The sequence below is a fragment of the Myxocyprinus asiaticus genome, chromosome 42 (genome assembly GCF_019703515.2).
Source record: "Myxocyprinus asiaticus isolate MX2 ecotype Aquarium Trade chromosome 42, UBuf_Myxa_2, whole genome shotgun sequence".
NCBI lineage: Eukaryota > Metazoa > Chordata > Actinopteri > Cypriniformes > Catostomidae > Myxocyprinus > Myxocyprinus asiaticus.
Window position 1 is genome coordinate 28,088,450 of NC_059385.1, and position 19,133 is coordinate 28,107,582.

Here is a 19,133-nt window from a genome sequence, read left to right on the forward strand (position 1 = left end):
TCACGTCTGCATAATTGTAACAGGCAGGACACAGAAAATGCACTTTTGATGTCCCTGAGCACATGATTGGTGGTACCACCGATTGCAGCAGTCACAGGCAATCTGAAATTAGGCAAAATCTTATGATCTTTCAGCAATGTTATGGACAGATACTGTAACTGTTGGTAGACTGCTGGTGGACTGGGTACTTACCCAGTTATTATCTCACCACTTTCCTCCCCACAGGCATGGCGTAGCTGGCTCAGGTCATCTAAAAATAAACAATTAAAGTGAGAAGGATAACATGAATGCTCTAACTCCATCAATGTACACTATGCATTGTAAAATAAATTGTGCACACTTTTAAATCTAAGTGGTACAGGTGAAGTTCTGCTAAACAAATCTTAGCACACTGGAAAATCAAAGTTTTTTCTAAAATACATTGCAGTTATATTAAACATACCACTGTTTTGGAGAAGAGTGACAGCTATTTCCTTCTTTAATTCTTCCACTCCCTTTGCCGTATTGAAGAAAACACTTAGCTCCTCGCTGAGTACACATTCAGAAAAATTAAAAAAGACAAGAAGCAATTTGATCATATTGAGAAATCAAACAAATTAGACATCAGCAGACAATATCCACCATAATTATTCTACATTGTGTTTCATTAAGGTCATGCTTTAGGGGATTGACAGTTTAGAAGGATAACATACATGAGCTATTTTCCATCACTTTCTTTCAAAGCAAAGACGTCACAGGATGTGCCATCTTGTTGTTTTGAGTGAGGCAGTGCATCGCTTGACCACCTTGACACATTGCATCCCTTGTGTCGCAAAAAAGCCCTTAACATATGAAAATCATCATTATCGTAATATTGAAACAACTGATTTTATTTTGAAAGAAACTATTGATTTAGCACATGAAAGGCACATCTTGTAGATTAACAACTAAAACTACCTTGTTACATCCTGGCATCGTTTCAGATTTGGGGTCAAGGAACAAAGCCCTCATTTGTGATGGCAGCATAAACCTTTTAAATTTTTTAATCATTAAAATTTTTTATAGATAGGAGATAAGGATATTGTAGAGGTATCAGCAATAAGCGGGAAGGCAGTCCAGGTAAATCAATCTTTAATGGTTTCCCGGTCTAACAAACTGTCTTTGGCTTTTCAGCTTCACAGCAGCGCATTTACTCTTCAGCTTCACAACAAGGTATCTACTCTAGCTTTAGTCATAAGAGGCAACATAAACTCGTAAATAATTTAGGTTAACAGCTCTGCAGCATTTAGGTTCACAATCTAGCAGGTCTGTGTAACTGGAACTCTCTCTGTCTCACTGTTCTCAGCGGCCTTTTCAAGCCCATCTCTGTCCTCACTGTAACGAGAAACAGGTGTTATGCATCATTAATCATCAGGTGATGGCCCTTACCGCTTCCTCTCTCCCCAGTGACAGACACACGACCACGTCCCGCTCCACAGATATATTTATACACATGTTTGCGCATTACATCATATAATTTTAAATCAACAATTTCTGTTCAGATGAAGTCATTTTAATGTACTAAACATCACTATAAAAGTTATACAGTCTTATTAATATTTCAATATCTAATATGTACAGACCTGTAAATAATAGAAGCCCATGATATTAATTGAAGTGATGGTATAATAGTAATACTATGTAATCAGATTAAATAATTGAACTCAATTAACCTGTAGGTTATACTGAACTTGTTAGAAATGCACATCTAATGCACATAATTAATAAACAATAACCCCATGAACTAGCATAATTATTAAATTAATAATAACACCACCAACTGGCCAACATAACACCCTGCCACTGGGGTCTTCAGCCCCAGTTCTGAGGGGGGCATACAGTATTACACCATGGGTCTAACTTTACATTTTCACTTCAGACAAAAAGTATTATTTTTTGGTCCACAAATCTACATAAATTTCTGTGTCCACAAAACATTTAATATCCAGCATGACAGAATGTTACATATCACTATTTAACTATTCAATTAACCTCTTTACCCATCTTTCCCTACATTTTTAGGAAGGGTAAAGCAATGTTTTATATGCGTAATTGTGTATTTGGACAGAAAGTTAGCTATGGACTTACTATGACTGATTATATATATATAATATATAATATATATAATAATATATATAATATATATAATATAGATATATATATATCTGTAAGACAATTAATTGCATTTTTTAATTACTTTGCTACTGTAAAAGAGGGGTGTATTTTCAAAACATTCCTATTAAATTCACCCATCATTAAACTAATTCTTAAACTCTTTCTATAAGGTATTAATGTATTCCAAAAAAGTGCTGTGCTATAAGACGTTCTTTTTCAAAAAAGTCAAATGCTTTATGGGACATACAATGTTGCTTGTTTTAATCATTCAAACCTATTTTTATGACTATCTGAGCATCCAGCTAGAAGAATGAGGGAGATGGAATCCAGGCGGTGGGAAAGTATGACATTGCCCAGTTTTACCCCCCCTGAATAATAAGACTTTCTATGTCAAATACTTTATGGAACATATAGTGCTGCTTGTTTTAATCATCCAAACCTATTTTTATAACTATCTGAGCATCCAGCCAGAAGAATGAGGGAGGTAGAATACATGCAGGTGGGAAAATATGACCTCACCCAGTTATTACCCCCTGAATAATGAGACTATGTCAATAGAATCAAATGTGTTATGGGACATACTGGGTTGCTTGTGTCAATCCACCAAATCTATTTTGAAGACTGTTTGAGCACACAGACAGAAGAATGAGGGAGGTAGAATCCAGGCAGTTAGGTTAAAATTACCCCACCCAGTTATTACCCCTTGAATAATGAGGCTATTTATGTCAAAATATACAAATGCTCAATAGGACATTTGTTAATGCACCAAACATATTTTATGACAATCTGAGCATCCGGCTAGAAGATTGAGGGAAGTAGAATCTAGGCAGTTGAGTAAAAATGCTTCCGCCCAGTTATTACCCCCCTGAATAATAAGGCTGTTTATTTCAATACAATGAAGTGCTTATGGGATATACAGTGTTGCATTTATTAATTCCACAAGCCTATTTTTATGACTATTTGAACATCCAGCCAGAAGAATGAGGGAGGTAGAATTCAGACAGGTAGGTTAAAAATACTCTGCCCAGTTATTACCCCCTGAATAATGAGGCTATTTATGTCAAAAGAGTCAAATTCTTCATTTGACTTACAGTGTTGCCTGTTAATCCACCAAACCTATTTTTTATGACCATCTGAGCATCCAGGCAGAAGAATGAGGGAGTTAGAATCTAGATAGGTGCTGAAAATGACTCCGCCCATAATAATCAGATATTATTCTGGTATATGACAATGTTTGTTTGTTTTTCCACCAATGTTGCAAGATAGGCAATTACAGCACTTTTCGGGTATAATGTATAATTTAGAATTTACAGGTTTATGTATTAAAATAAAAAAAAATAAAAAAAAATTGTCATGCATGTTAAACACACAAATTTGTGAATTTGTACAATATCGTTTTATTGCATGAGTTAGTAGCATGTAATAATGACAAATAAAATATATATTTTTTAAATATATAAATATTTCATGAGCAGCTGACACAGTTGTGTAAAATTCTACTCATACTAATTTTACTTTCAAGCAAACCAAGAAAACGACCTCAAATCATCAACGTGTTAAACGACATGAGTTGTGTAGAAACACCTATATAACTGTGGCCAAATGCGTGTTTGGCATGTAAATTTGAAATTAGGAGGTTTGAAAGCCATTGAGTTTAATTTCTGAGTCTATGGTGCCATCTACAGGTTAAACAACGTGATTTGCCCACTCAACTGAACAGGGTGAAGCCTTTGAACAAGTTTTCCGAGTTTTTACTGCCATCTAGAGGAAACACAGCGTTACTGTGCGCGTGCGAGCAAAGGGGGGCTCCAGCCAGGCGGTCGGAATTAGGCACACAACCGGCGCTGCGCGCGCCTAATCCCAATGTGTTGACAAGAACAACCGACAATGATGAGGGCAAACCGAACAGCACTTCTTCGTTGCCAATTTTCATAACAGGTAAGCGATACCTCGCAACATCAAGCCATATAATGAATTATACTGTAAAGAACCGACCGAGTGAGACTGGATAACGTCTTTTATTGACTGTCATTGTTCGTACCGTACGTGCACCTGCCGGATAAATTCATCGGGGATGGATGTCTTTGCTATAGCACAGGCCCGTTACGATACAAAATAACATGCTTTTAACTATTATCAGCGCTGGAAAGTTTACAAAACACAAAGATAAATCTTATTTGAGTTTTATTATTATTATTATTATTATGTGTGTGTATATACTAAGTAAATCATCAGGTTATAATATTAGGGCAGTGTACTGTACTAATGGTCAGTGTTACCTGTACGTGACTGCAGCAGAATAAATACATCGATAGTTGAATAACCGTGCCGTTTCGTACGATATAGACTAATAAGTGCTAGGTGTTGATGTTTTTGGTTTTTAAGTCGCTTTCTTAGAGGTGTTTGTCTAATATTAAGACAAATATATCCATTGCAGCTTATTTCCAATGCGCATTAATCGAATTTTAGAAAATGTAGATCACTGTTCTTAAAATAGTTATTGTTCTATCCCCAGTAATCTCGTGATTCAGATATATCATTTATAATGTTTGTGGACAGTAGAACAGTAAACAAACAATATTTCACATACTCACAACTAAATTACTTTTTTGAATTACATTTATTTTTTAAGATGATGAAATTACAAAAGAAAAATTCTAACATTGTGCGTAATATCACTCAATTATTGATATTTTCAAATAAATTTTAACTTCAGAACATAAACATTGTAACAGGGTGAAACCACTCACATTGTTCAAAATCAAAATAATTTAAAATAGATTCACAATAGAATTTTCAAAGTTACAGTCAAAAGTATTTTAAGGCACAGCTTATATAGATTTCTATAGGAATTGTGCACATTGCAGCTAACTTTTTGCCATCTGAAAGTAAGAGAGAGCATCTTGCACTACAATTATAGAATATGCATGGATGCATGCTTTCAGTTGTAAACAAAACAGAGAGGTTGCATGGTGAAAGTGGCATACAGTATCTTTGGGTCAATAGAGAGGTAAATGTTGTTGTTTTGTGTTTTCATTTGAGGTTTGACAGATGAATGTGCTGAACTCCAGATCTGGTGGAGTATGGAGTGTGATGGATGCCCACTTTGAGGCCATTTGCCGATGAACCATCTCTCTGTGCATGAACAGAAATGCAATGTGCAATTCAGTTATATACAGTACATGAAGAGAGACATGTATAATTCACATTGAATGATTAGACATTCAGCTGGATGTAATGTTTGTTTACACTGATATCTAATGCAAACCCCAAATCAATACAAAGGAAATATGAAATGTTATTTTGCATAAAGAAAATGAAGCCTACATTTAGCACCATTAAGAATTTTTGCATTGCGGCATTATGCTCAGGATACTTAAAGCACATTTTACCCCCTCGTTAATGTAATGCATCCAAATAGTATACTTTTACTATTCCCATTGTTTTTATTGATGATTATCATTACTGTAACAGTCATTTTATATTATAATATTTTGCTTTTGTGCAAAAAGATTTTAAATTGAAATCAGCAAAAATTAAAAGCAGTACCAAGGGAGTACTACCTTGATGTATAAATACTTAAAATGTAAATAAAATGTATATATATTTTGACATTGCGGTAATAAGAATATTAGAATGACCTATTTTTTCTGTGTTGAGTTAATGAGAACTGGGTGGAAAATGTGCGAAAATGTCTTGACAAAATGTAAAATAGTCTTAGTGGGCCTAAAATAGGCTTCATGATGTATATGCAAAATATAGTTTCTTATTTGTTTCTTTTGATTTTATGGCAAAATAGGACCAGGACATTTTTTGACAGGTTTTGTGAAAATCACCTTTTAATCTGGTAAAAAAGATTAAAAATGCTTGGCCAGCTATAGTGTGAGTCATGAAGTGAACTCTTGTTCAGTAAGACCTATTTTGTGATGACATACATTTTGGATTACAATTCCACTAACAAAAAAAGTGCCAAAAGCACCATGGCATTACCATGTGTAACAGTTAAAGGTCGGGCAAGGAGGGGGCAGGAAATGGCTGAACAGTCAACATAAAGTTTAATGATATAAATGAACTTAAAACAACATAAAACATAATACAAACAGACACACATGCAGCGTGGCTGCGTGCATCTCTCTCGAACTGGCTTCTCCGGCTACCCTTTATCTCGCTCTCCCTCTGATCAGCTGATTCAGCGCCGGTCATGTACCCTCACGGCCTGGCCATGCCCTCCTCCTCGTCACGCCATGATTGTTGCTTAGTAGTACCATGGTATTCTTTGATTTACCTTGAAGTACCATGTAAATACCACTGAATATGAATATGGTAAGCATTCAGTAGTATCACATTAACGTACCATGGTATTACCCTCTGATACCATCTGGTACTAATGGTACTATCACACTACTTTTATGTAAGGGGAAACCCACGCTTTATGGCTTTTTGTACAGTAGCAAAGAAAAGCAAAGCCAAAAGATCAAGGATAATATTCAACTTAGCAAGGTTAGTCACATTGGTATCACCCATGTAACCTGTTTTCGCATATATTTTGAAGGGCAGGGGCTATTCATTAGCATCTAGACAATGAGCAGTGAGTGGGCGGAGCCATGAGCCATAGGGAGAAGCAGGAGGAGGTGGGTCTCAGGGGTCCTCCCCCTTATCGCAGCAAGCAACCTAATGGGACCCCTCTAGAGGGAGTTCGCCCAAGATGGAGGCCATGCCAGCTCCACAATCCAGATGTAGAACGCCAAGGCCACCATCATCATCACCATCATCACCACCATCACCTAACCAACCAGTCTGGATCTAGCAGAGCTCCACCACACCACCGTAGGCGGCATATCCCCGGTCACGCACAGCGCAGGCAGAGTGAGAGTGGAAATACAGAAGCAAAAGCTGGCCAACAGCCTAAGCTGAGGGCGGCAAGACACCAATGAAGTGGAGAAAGACAGCAGCACAAAGAGGAAGAACCTCAGGCGATAAACCCTTCTCCAAAAGAACAAGCATTTACTGAAACTTTATCACCAGAAGATTCCTCTCAAGAACTGTTGACTCCATTTCCTCAGGATGAACCAAGCACTGATAGACTGGACAAAGATAGTTCGAACCTTTCCCATTCATTTGCTACACAGATTGATCATTGTCCAGATCAACCAGATCGTACAGTGTCATCAATGGAACTGTTGGAGGAGAAGGTGCCATGTGAAGAGTCAACGTTTGGCGATAAGGAATTCAAAGAGAAAAATAAAAAAAAGGACTATTCAAGAGAAATACCTGAGCAAAGCGAGCAGGACTTTGTTTCAGATAAGAATAACTCAAAAAATGGCTTTCACCTTGAAAGTAAAAGAACTAACCCTCTAAGAGTAGACATTCGTTTGACACATCTCTTCATCAGATGATGAACAAGCCTCTTTTTCAGTCTCAACGAACCCTCCCTGAGTCGCTTCGGACCTACAACACTGAACCAAAGTCCAACGCTACACATTTTAACATTTGTTACATTTCCTCAAGCAAGGAAGCAGAACTTGATAGTGGACATCACATTGTAGACCACCAAGATGACCTCTCAGACTCTAGTCCTGAGGCTTGCTCTGATTCATACTCGCAACTAAGTCCAGATCCTGAGTCCTACCAAGAGATTCCAAAAGAATTTGATACGGAATCACACCAACATGATCAAACAGAGCCTAACCCAGAGTCTGAGGAACTTCAAACCTTTGAGAACAACCAGAACATGTCCATGGATGAGTATGACAATTGCGACCCACAGGAAGACATCATTCAGCGTAGTTCAGTGGGGTCCAGGCTGCACCACTATGATGAACATTCAGGAGATGAAGACGAAAGCTAAGGGAGAGGCAAATCCCAGGTCAGGAAGAGCTCAAGCTCGGACAGCCTTTCACAGGAAGAATTTGAATCTACCCATCTTTCACCTGACTTGCAGAGAGAAACTGTGAAGAGAACTGACCGGTCTTCCACTCCAACCCTGCATCAAACTACAGAGTCATGCAGAGCTACAGGAGATGCTGTGTTTTTGGCCAATAAGGACATTAAGGAAGCCATCGAGGAGGTGAAGACCAAGACAGTGTGTTCACCCTACTTGCCCGACAAGCCCACAGAGCCTGTGTGGGTCATGAGACAGGATGTGAGCCCTGTGGAGGAGTACCACCCTCAGATTCAACCTCAGATCCAGTTATATCCACCATCACCATCTCAACAGTCAGAATTTTCTCCACAGTACACGGTGAGTGACTTTTTCTGTTTAGTTCTGCTGGAGGTAATTGAACAAACTAGATTTTTTAATCTGAATTGTTTGGTATGTAAAGATGACTGTGTGGTTAATAATCTTGGGAAAGTCATGAAAATCTCTGTAGTTACTGTCTATAGTGACAGTTTTTAGTTATTCTCAGCTAAAATGTTTAATTGCCTAGAAATTTATCTTTGTGAGTGCAATATTATAGAAAAATGTGGAAACCATGGAATACATGATTTTAACACAATTTGATGTTTTAATGGTCTTTAAAGTTTAGTCTTTCTTCATAAAGCTGATTAAATGGTGTTGATAACGCTATCACTGGTGTTATGCTGTGAATAAATTATCTTAAGTATGTCCAGTTATTCAAATTAAATATTCACAATGGAATATATTATATTTGAAAAGAACAAGAATGGTTCTCTCATTTTCACAGGCTCCAATTCAAGATTCTGTACTTTCTCTTGGAGCAGAATCCTCTGGAGTCCATCATCAGGACCAGGATGTAGACATCAGTTCCAGTGTGTCAGATGAAGAGGTGAATAACTGACTTGCAGATTACCCATTTTTGTTTTATTCTTGATTCTCTTTATTCCATACATGTTTACTGTAATTGTAACAATATTTTATTTTTTTGGTTCATAGCTGAGAAGAAATCTGGCATCTTTTCCTACATATGTTGATGGTAAGTTCAAGCAAATCTAGGTCTTATGACACTTGTCAAGTAGAACTTAGTAATTTATTGTTAAACATGATTCAAATGTACCAATACATTTAGTTTTAAAATTAGCTGGACCTAAAAAAAACTTTCAAGAACATTTTATAATTCAACCAGAAAAAATAAATAAATAAAATAAAATTATATATATATATATATATATATATATATATATATATATATATAAATATATAACACACACACTGGTGGCCAAAAGTTTGGTATAATGTACAGATTTTGCTCTTATGGAAAAATATTGGTACTTTTATTCACCAAAGTGGCATTCGACTGTTCACAATGTATAGTCAGGACATTACTAATAATAATTAATCCTTGGCATTCTAGCTGTCAGTTTGTCCAGATACTCAGGTGACATTTCACCCCACACTTCCTGTAGCACTTGCCATAGATGTGGCTGTCTTGTCGGGCACTTCTCATGCACCTTACAGTCTAGCTGATCCCACAAAAGCTCAATGGGGTTAAGATCCATAACACTCTTTTCCAATTATCTGTTGTCCAATGTCTGCTACTTTGCCCACTCTAACATTTTCTTTTTGTTTTTCGGTTTCAAAAGTGGCTTTTTCTTTGCAATTCCTCCCATAAGGCCTGCACCCCTGAATCTTCTCTTTACTGTTGTACATGAAACTGGTGTTGAGTGGGTAGAATTCAATGAAGCTGTCAGCTGAGGACATGTGAGGGGTCTATTTCTCAAACTAGAGACCCTGATGTACTTATCCTCTTGTTTAGTTGTATCTGGGCCTTCCACATATCTTTCTGTCCTTGTTAGAGCCAGATGTCCTATGTCTTTGAAGACTGTAGTGTACACCTTTGTATGAAATCTTCAGTTTTTTGGCAATTTCAAGCATTGTATAGCCTTCATTACTCTAGAGAAAGCTGTTTCTTGTTTGCCATTTTTGACCTAATATTGACCTTAAGACATGCCAGTCTATTGCATACTGTGGCAACACAGAAACAAACACAAAGACAATGTTAAGCTTCATTTAACGAACCAAATAGCTTTCATCTGTATTTGATATAATGGCAAGTGATTTTCTAGTACCAAATTAGCAATTTAGCATGATTACTCAAGGATAAGGTGTTGGAGTGATGGCTGTTGGAAATAGGGCCTGTCTAGATATGATCAAAAATGACTTTTTTTCAAATAGTGATGGTGCTGTTTTTTACATCAGTAATGTCCTAAATATACTTTGTGATCAGTTGAATGCCAATTTGGTGTACCAATTTCCTTCCGAAACAGCCAAATCTGTACATTATTCCAAACTTTTGGTCACCAGTGTATATAAACATATATATTTGCGTAACAAATGAAGCCTATTGTTTGGACCCCTGTAGTATTACTTTCATGACAATTAAGCACCACCCCCACCCCCACCCCCAGGGGGTAAAACCTGCAACTGATCACACTGTGAATTCAGTGACAGCAAGTCGAAATTTCTTCAGCTCAAATAGATTTGTGCTTACCGAAATTCAAACCACTACCCCCAGTGGCCGAAAATGGAAGTGTTGTTGACAATGTTCTGACTGAAATGTCCACAAAGTGGCATCAAAAGCAAGTCATATTTTTAGTTGTTAATGATGTAATACAATCAACAGGAGTGCATACTTTATTAACCACACACCCTAACCCAAACCACAACCCTAAACCTAACAGTCAGTGGAATAAAAATGTAATTGCAACCTCTGGATAACACTCACCCTTGTTTATTTGAACATGATTACTTCATGGTTTCTATGGGACCCAAACCCTTGTTTTAGAGTGAATGTGATTACCAATGTTGCCAATTTGGGGAATTTGTCACCATATTTAGCAACTTTCTCATGGTTGCTGTGACTTCTAATGATGTTTTGAGACAAGGAGATATTTTGGCTAGATTTAATTTTATTTGGTGATATTTTTGGCGATTCTAGGTGATTTTTTTTTTTTTTTTTCAAAAGCAATTTATTATTTAACCACATACAAATAATGACAAAAAATGACATTTCAAACAAAACGTAAACAATGGCCAAAGAATAATGACAATTCAAAGAGCAGAGATTCTAGTATAACATCATTCCTCAAAAAGTGCAACTGATTCACTACTGAGAATACATGACTTTCACATTCAGTGCCAGTCATGGATTGAAGATGATGTTATACTTGTAATAATCCCAAATTGCACTATTTTTATTTTTTATTTTTTGTCTTAATATGGTAATTTTTATTATTTATTTTCTAAAGTACTGAGTTTCCAGTAAACATATCTTAATGTGGATTCAAAATTATGCAGGACAAAACAGTGCTCAATTAAACAAACAGAGAAGACAAACAAACAAACGAATTAACAAAAATGTGCATATAGTAAATGTATACACAATATACTGTACATCTGTAAGTTGTAAAGTGCACAATATGTTTAAAAAAAAATGTATTCCTCCTGAACATTAACCCCACCACCCAACACAAACAGATACACACTAGGGTATTTCTAAATATTTTCTTCTGTTTTATTGTTTGTTTGTGTGTCTTTGTCAATTGTATTTGACAAAGACACACAAACAAACAATAAAACAGAAGAAAATATTTAGAAATACATTAAAAAAAGTATATGTTCAAAAACAAAAAGGCTACAACATACACATTTAAAACAACACGTCTTCCTCCACTGCCCCTCCCTGAGAGCCCTCCAAAAAGGCCAAATAGCTGCCCCACCTCCTGATGAACATATCCATGTTGCCTAGCCTTCTATATGACAATTCTTCCCAAGCTGCCACTCTGCCCATCTCCTCGCACCACTCACGAAACGAGGGGGCTCCAGCTGACTTCCATCCTCTAAGGATAACCTGTCTGCCCACCATAACACCGGCCAGGATGTACTTATCTCCTACATCAGTGACCGCCCCGTCACCCAAAATACAGAGCCTGGGGCAAAAGGAGATCCGAGTACCCAATCCGTCGTCCATAAAATTCTGGACCCTCAACCAGAACTCCTGTATCTTACGACATCCCCAAAAAACATGGGTGGTGTCTCCATCTTCTAAATGGCATCGCCAGCATGTGGGTGTGTCCTTAAGACCAAGTCTATACAATTTAGAAGGGGTCCAATAAAATGTATGTAGAATCTTAAATTGCATAAGGCACACCCTTGCATCTCTAGATGCAGACTTGATGTTTTTAAGAATCCTAGCCCACACTCCCTCCTCCAAAACCAGATTTAAATCTTCCTCCCATAATCTTTTGAGGGAATTTAAAGCTCTGTCCCCCAGACTCTGAATTAGCAGGGAGTAATACACTGATGCCTCATGACCTTTTCTAAAAGCAGTAATCACCACTCCCAGAGTATCTGCCGCACTAGAGGGGTGCGTGCCACTCCCAAAAACAGTGCAGATTAGGTGGCACAGCTGTAAATACTTATAAAATTGAGATCTGGAAATCCCAAAATTTTGAACCAAATTTTCAAAAGGTCTCACTACTACACTTTCATATAGGTCACCGAGTGTATTAACCCCCCTCACAATCCAATCCGACCAACAGAAAGGGGACTAATTAATGCATAGTTTAGAGTTCTGCCATATACTCGAGTCTACGTTTAAATAAATATCCGAATTAAACACTCTGGACACTTTTGCCCATATCAAGTGTAAATGCAAAATAACGGGGTGTGACTTAACTTCTCCGATTAATTTGATTGAAAGGCTATGCAGAAGCGAGATAGGGGCAAGAGCTTCCTTTTCAATACAAAGCCAGGGAGGGGCTCTCTCAGGTGGAAGCAACCAATGAGCCAAATGTCTGAGACTGAATGCACAATAAAAAAACAAAATCTTGGGTAGGCCTAACCCACCTTTGTCAATCGGCCTTTGTAACTTATTGAAATTTAACCTGGCACGCTTACCATTCCAAATGAAGGACTTCACTGTGCTATCAAATTGCTTGAAATAAGAGAGGGGGACATCTATAGGGAGAGATTGTAACAGGTAGTTGAATTATGGAATACAGTTAATTTTAATTACATTAACCTTCCCAATCATCGATAAGTGTAATGAAGCCCACCTGTCCACATCATTCGAAAAACCTTTTTATTAAGGGACCAAAATTAACTCTGACTAAATCAGACAAATTTGCTGGGAATACCCAAATACTTAATGCCCTGTTTGGGCCACTGGAAGTCGCCTGGCTGGAAGGCCGTTTACTGGACAGTATGCTGTCAAAGCCAAAGCTTCGGATTTAGACCAATTTACTTTGTATCCTGAGAACTTGGAAAAGGAATTAATAATACTGTGGAGGCAAGGCATAGATCTAGTGGGGTCGGAGACGAATAATAAAATATCATCTGCGTAAAGCAGAAGCTTATGCGCCACACCTCCCGCAATCACCCCTGGAAAATCATCCTCCTTTCTTATCGCGGCTGCTAATGGTTCCAGGGCAAGACAGAACAATAATGGGGAAAGAGGGCAACCCTGCCGAGTGCCCCTATTCAGAGTAAAATAATCTGAAATTAATCCATTTGTTTATACCGCTGCTACAGGGTGTTTATAAAGTAACTTAATCCAACCAATAAATGTACTCCTGAACCCATACATTTCCAAAATCTTAAAAAGATAATCCCATTCTACCATATCAAATGCCTTTTCGGCGTCAAGTGAGATGGCAGCGACCGGAGACTGATCATTCGCTACTGACCACATGATATTGATGAGACTCCTGATGTTATCAGAAAAGCTGCGGCCCGAATAAACCCCACCTGATCTATATGTATAAGAGATGTCATAACCTTACTTAATCGGTTAGCCAAAATTTTTGACAAAATTTTTACATCTAGTTGGATCAGGGAGATTGGACTGTAACTTTTACACTCGCTTGGATCTTTGTCCTTTTTAAGAATCAAACTGATCCGGGCTTGTGTCATGGTTGGAGGAAGCTTTCCATTCTTTAATGATTCAGTATAAACTTCTAACAAAAGTGGATCCAGTTCTGTAGCATAAGATTTAAAAAATTATGCGGCAAAGCCATCTGGCCCCGGAGCCTTGCCAGTAGGTAGGGACTTAATTACCTCGTCAAGCTCCTCCAAGGTTATCTCAGTATCAAGAGCATTTTTTTGCTCAGTCTTCAGTTTAGGAAGATCTAATGGTTCCACAAAGTTTCTAATATCTTCATCAGTAGACGAAGATGTGGAACTATAAAGATCAAGATAGAATTCTTTAAAGGCATTATTAATATCAATGGCTGAGGTAAAAATTTCACCACCAGCAGATTTCAGAGAGAATGGTAGAAAAATACTCTCTTTGCTTTATATATCTAGCCAAAAGCTTCCCTGCTTTTTCCCCGACTCAAAGTATGACTGTCTTGCCCTGAATAACCAAAACTCCACTTTCTGCGACAAAATAGTATTATATCTATATTTCAATCAGAGTCAATTCTCTGTGGCCATCAGATGACATACGACGTTTCAGCTCTGCCTCTGCACTTTTAATATTTCCTTCCAACTCCACAAGTTCACGTGCTTTGGATATTTTGATGAATGAGGCATACTGTATGATCCGACCCCTAAGAACCGCCTTAAGTGCCTCCCAAGCCACGCCCACAGAGGATACCGAGGACCAGTTGGTCTCCATATAAACACTGATTTCAGTCTTTAACATTTGTTGGAAATCAGGTTTTTGCAAAAGGGATACATTAAAGCGGCAACTATATGATTTCTTTTTTGTATGTGGCAACACCTCTAAACTCACCAGGGCGTGATCTGAGACTAAGATGTTTCCAATTGAGCAATCAACAACAGATGAAATGAGGGATTTGGATATATATATATATATATATATATATATATAAAAAAAAAAAAAAAAAAAAAAATCTATTCTAGAATAAATCTTATGGACTGATGAAAAAAATTTATAGTCTCTACCAGATGGGTTCAAAAGTCTCCAAATATCTGTAAGACCAAGATTTTTACACATCCTGTGAAGCATCAATGTTGCTCTAAGGGGCTTACACACTTTTGCTTCACTATGATCAAGGACTGAGTCCATCAAAAGATTAAAGTCTCCTCCCAAAATTATATCATGAGTTGTGCCAGCAGCTTGCAACATCCCTTCAAGATCTATAAAAAAGCCCTGATCATCAGCGTTAGGTGCGTAAATATTAGCCAAAATCAGTCTTTGCCCCTGAATTTCTGCTAAAACAATAATGACTCTTCCAAATTTATCATTAAACTGTTTGAGACATTTGAATTGTAAATGTTTATTTACCAGTATAATGACTCCCTTGCTCTTACTTGAGCCAACACTAAAGAAAACATGTCCACCCCATATCTTCCCAAATTTTGCAGCTTCCTGCGGGGAAAGATGAGTTTCTTGAAGAAACACTATATCATATTTCTTACGTTTAAGAAAAGAAATAACCTTCCTTCTTTTTATGGGGTGTCCCAACCCATTCACATTCCATATGGAGAGAGATAGTACACTCATATTAACATTTGACATTTTGATTTTGAAGAGAAAAAATAAATTGTGTGTCAAAAACAAAATTATGAAGACCACATTTCAACATGAATGCAACAATAAACCCCCGAACTTCCCCCCGAACAAAACAAACAGAAAAAAGAAAAACGTGCGCATTAACCCCGCACACGACAGCACCAACCGGTGTCCATCCCTCTAAACTCAAAGAGTCCATGTACGCCTACGAGAGCCCCCGCGACAACTTTGCCATCGGATTGCTCAATTTTGCCTCAAAAGGCAAAATTACATAACATCAAATATTTTGTAAAACAAACCCCAGCCAATAGGCAGAATAAACACAAAGACTGTGTAGACTCATTCACAGAACTGTCTCGAAGGTGTGTTCCTTCACAAAACAAATTCCAGCCAATACAAAGCCATTCTCCTCGGTCAGACAAACGAATCTTCAGTGAGTCAGCTGATGAGTGCAGCAGATGACATAATCATTCCAATGTCCCACGAAAATACTCCACAAATCATACTGCAGCCAACAGGAGACATAAGCACAAGGAACTGACAGATTCATCCATAACTGTCACGAAGTAATGTTATTTAACAAAACAAGCTCCAACCGCTAGACGGAACCAGCACAAAAGGAAACGAAACATGCATCCCGGTCCTCGGATGGTCAAGAGTCAATTCACTCGGAGGCCGAATAAAAGTATATCCCATGATTTACACAGACTGGCAACTTTATAGAAGACATCCTTTGTGTGGGCATGTAGATATTTTGCGGTCATCCGTTCATTGTAAAAGTGATCTTCCGTCAATGCAAAAGTTTCTTTAAGGAAAAGTGTTAATCCACAAAACAAAACAAACTCCAACCACACAGCGGAGCCAACGCAAAAAGAAACAAAAATGGCGACCAGCTTCCTCCGAAAGCCAGAGTATGTACAGTGAGTCAATCCACTAACAAGAAAAACACCCAATGGTTACTCACCCATTGTTTCAATAAAAGACATTGCCTGATTGGGACAATACTTTGCTGCCGTCCTTGGTGTTTATTCTCAGTCTGGCTGGAAACATCAGAGCAAAAGTGATCTTCCGCTGATGTAAGAGTTTCTTGCATTCCTTAAACCGATCGCGTTTCTCTCTTGTCGAGTTCGCAAAGTCCGGGAACAAGAAAATATTGTAATTCTTCCAAGAAATCTTTCCTTTGCTCCTCACCTGGTGCAACACGAGATCTTTATTGGATGATTTCAAACATTTGGCCAGAATCGATCAGGGCCTTCCTCCCTCAGCAGATCTGTGAGCTGGGACTCTGTGAGCTCGCTCGATTTCCAGCTTGTGGCCTGTTATGTCAAGCAGACTCTGGAAAATTCACCATATCTCTGCCCTTCTCATGCTCAGGAATTCCAACAATTCGAATGTTATTCCTGCGGCTTCCATTCTCAAGATCTTCAAGCTTTTCAAGAACACGTTCCAAATCAACTTTGGTCGCGGGCGGATTAGCAGTTAATTCCCTCTCTGATGACTCTTGTGACTAGCTCAGAGAATTTTTTTTCCATCGCCGTAATCGATCGACGTATTACAGCGAGATCCTCCAAGTCCGCAAGTACCTTCGTCAACATCACCAACATGTTGGACAGTTGACGCTGGATTCCTTCTCCCGCCGCGCCATCCAAATCAAGTCCCCGGTCCACAGGCCTGTCTGGGCTTTCATCTTGAACCCGTAAGTGTTTTTTAATGTCTCCAGAGCCCGATGATTTTGACTTCTTTGCCATGTTTACCTCAAACAGTAAATGTGTAACTGGGTGTATCAAATTTCACTGGATTATATCATGAAAATAATAAAAAAAATTAGCAAAGTGCGCAGAGCTGTCTCTCACACGTCTGCCCTTCGCATGGCGTCACCGTACTCCCCCATTGTGATTAATTATTAAACACACATGCAAAGTCATACTATGTGATAAGAAGTCAGATCTAACAAAACATGCATTGACCGCCAAGCACATCGCAAGTGCAAAATGCTTTTTCTATCAGAGACAGGTGCGTATGGTCTCATTTGCATCACCTAGGAATTTGTCTGTTGTAAAGATGCTGCTGCCGTCAAATTACACAGGACCAAATGCACTGCCTTGATAAAAAAATATTTAAAGGTGCTGTAAGCGATTTATTTTCTTGGAAAAGTATGCAAAATGTTCCTACTCCCTTAAAGATATTAATGAAATAAGTGTGCTGCGATATCTCACCGGTCTCTGTGACAGCTGTCTCTGACACACTTTGTAAACAGCATACAAAAATGTGTCTGTGAACTGCGGACATTTATGCTTTTCACCTGTCAATCATTTTGCTCATTCTCTTAGTGTTGTATTTTAAGCGGATCATTGAGGCTATGATTCATAATGTTTGTCAGTTGAGGACGCTATTGTGCCACTGTTGAATTTGACAGCCACAGGAACAAACAATGCTACTCTTTTGCTTAGTTTCGGTCTCAAAATTATCTTTGGAGGGCGGGGATTTGGATTGAGGGCGCGTGGCTAATTCAACGGCTCAGTCACGTGAAAGCTTCAGAACGCTAACATCGCTTACAGTCCATTTAATTGTCCCACACTTTATTGGTGAACTTGTTTTTTATTAAATACACACACATAGTTAGGTCTATATATAGTATGCTTTCTTATTTGGTGACTTTGGAGACTTTTGAGGGTGGTTTTGGAGATTTTCAGAAGGGGTTTGGCAACACTGGTGATTACTTCCCGGTTTCCGTGGGACCAGAACCAATGTCTCAAAAATTGCTCACATGGCACGTTTTCAGGAGCGCCTCTGGGAAATGTGAACACGTTTGAATTTGATGCAAAAAACTCTGATGGGGGATGGTGTTTGTTAGTAAAAGAAAGGGGTCAATTTCGGGATTTCATGCATGATCATGTTGATTGTGCTTAATTGAATATTCCAGGTTCAATACAAGTTAAGCTCAATCGACAGCATTTGTGGCACAATGTTGATTACCACAAAAATTAATTCTGACATGCTCCACCTTTTCTTTAAAAAAAGCAAAAATTTTGATTACAGCGAGGCATTTACAATGGAAGTGAATGGGGGCCGATTTTTTTAACATTAAAATACTCACTTCTTCAAAAGTAGAGCAGCAGGAGGTAAATAATATGTGTGTTAACATTATATTTGTGTGATAAAATAACTTCTTAACCTTTTTTGTGTAAAGTAATAGCCAATTTTACAACTCTGTTGCCATGACAATGTAATGTCAACAAACCCTAAAATGACTTTAAAAATGACAGTTTAAACAACTTTACAGATCAAATAATACATGAGTTTTAACAGAAGTATTAATGTAAGTGCTTTTATAAAATTATAAGCTTCACATTTCTGCCTTGAAACCCTCCAAAAATTTGCCACATTCACTTCCATTGTAAGTGCCTCACTGAAACCCAGATTTGTGCTTTTTTTTTTTTTTTTTTTTTTTTTTAAGAAAAGGAGGGATGAGTCAAAATAAATTTTTGTGGTAATCAACATTACGCCACAAATGCTGTCAGTTGAGCTTAATTAAATATTCCTTTAATTGTCATGACAATG

General features: G+C 37.9%; 1 protein-coding gene across 1 annotated transcript in view; it reads left to right on the forward strand.

The window, feature by feature from the left end:
- Window positions 1–3,929: 3,929 nt before the first annotated feature.
- LOC127432689 (amyloid-beta A4 precursor protein-binding family A member 1-like) overlaps window positions 3,930–19,133 on the forward strand; it is a 32,238-nt gene continuing 17,034 nt past the window's right edge. The window contains exons 1-7 of the mRNA XM_051684044.1: window positions 3,930–4,071; window positions 5,176–7,061; window positions 7,197–7,325; window positions 7,526–7,924; window positions 8,000–8,374; window positions 8,820–8,921; window positions 9,029–9,068. Of these exons, the coding sequence (XP_051540004.1) occupies window positions 6,738–7,061; window positions 7,197–7,325; window positions 7,526–7,924; window positions 8,000–8,374; window positions 8,820–8,921; window positions 9,029–9,068 (1,369 nt within the window). The 5' untranslated portion in view covers window positions 3,930–4,071; window positions 5,176–6,737. The remainder of the gene's footprint in view (window positions 4,072–5,175; window positions 7,062–7,196; window positions 7,326–7,525; window positions 7,925–7,999; window positions 8,375–8,819; window positions 8,922–9,028; window positions 9,069–19,133) is intronic.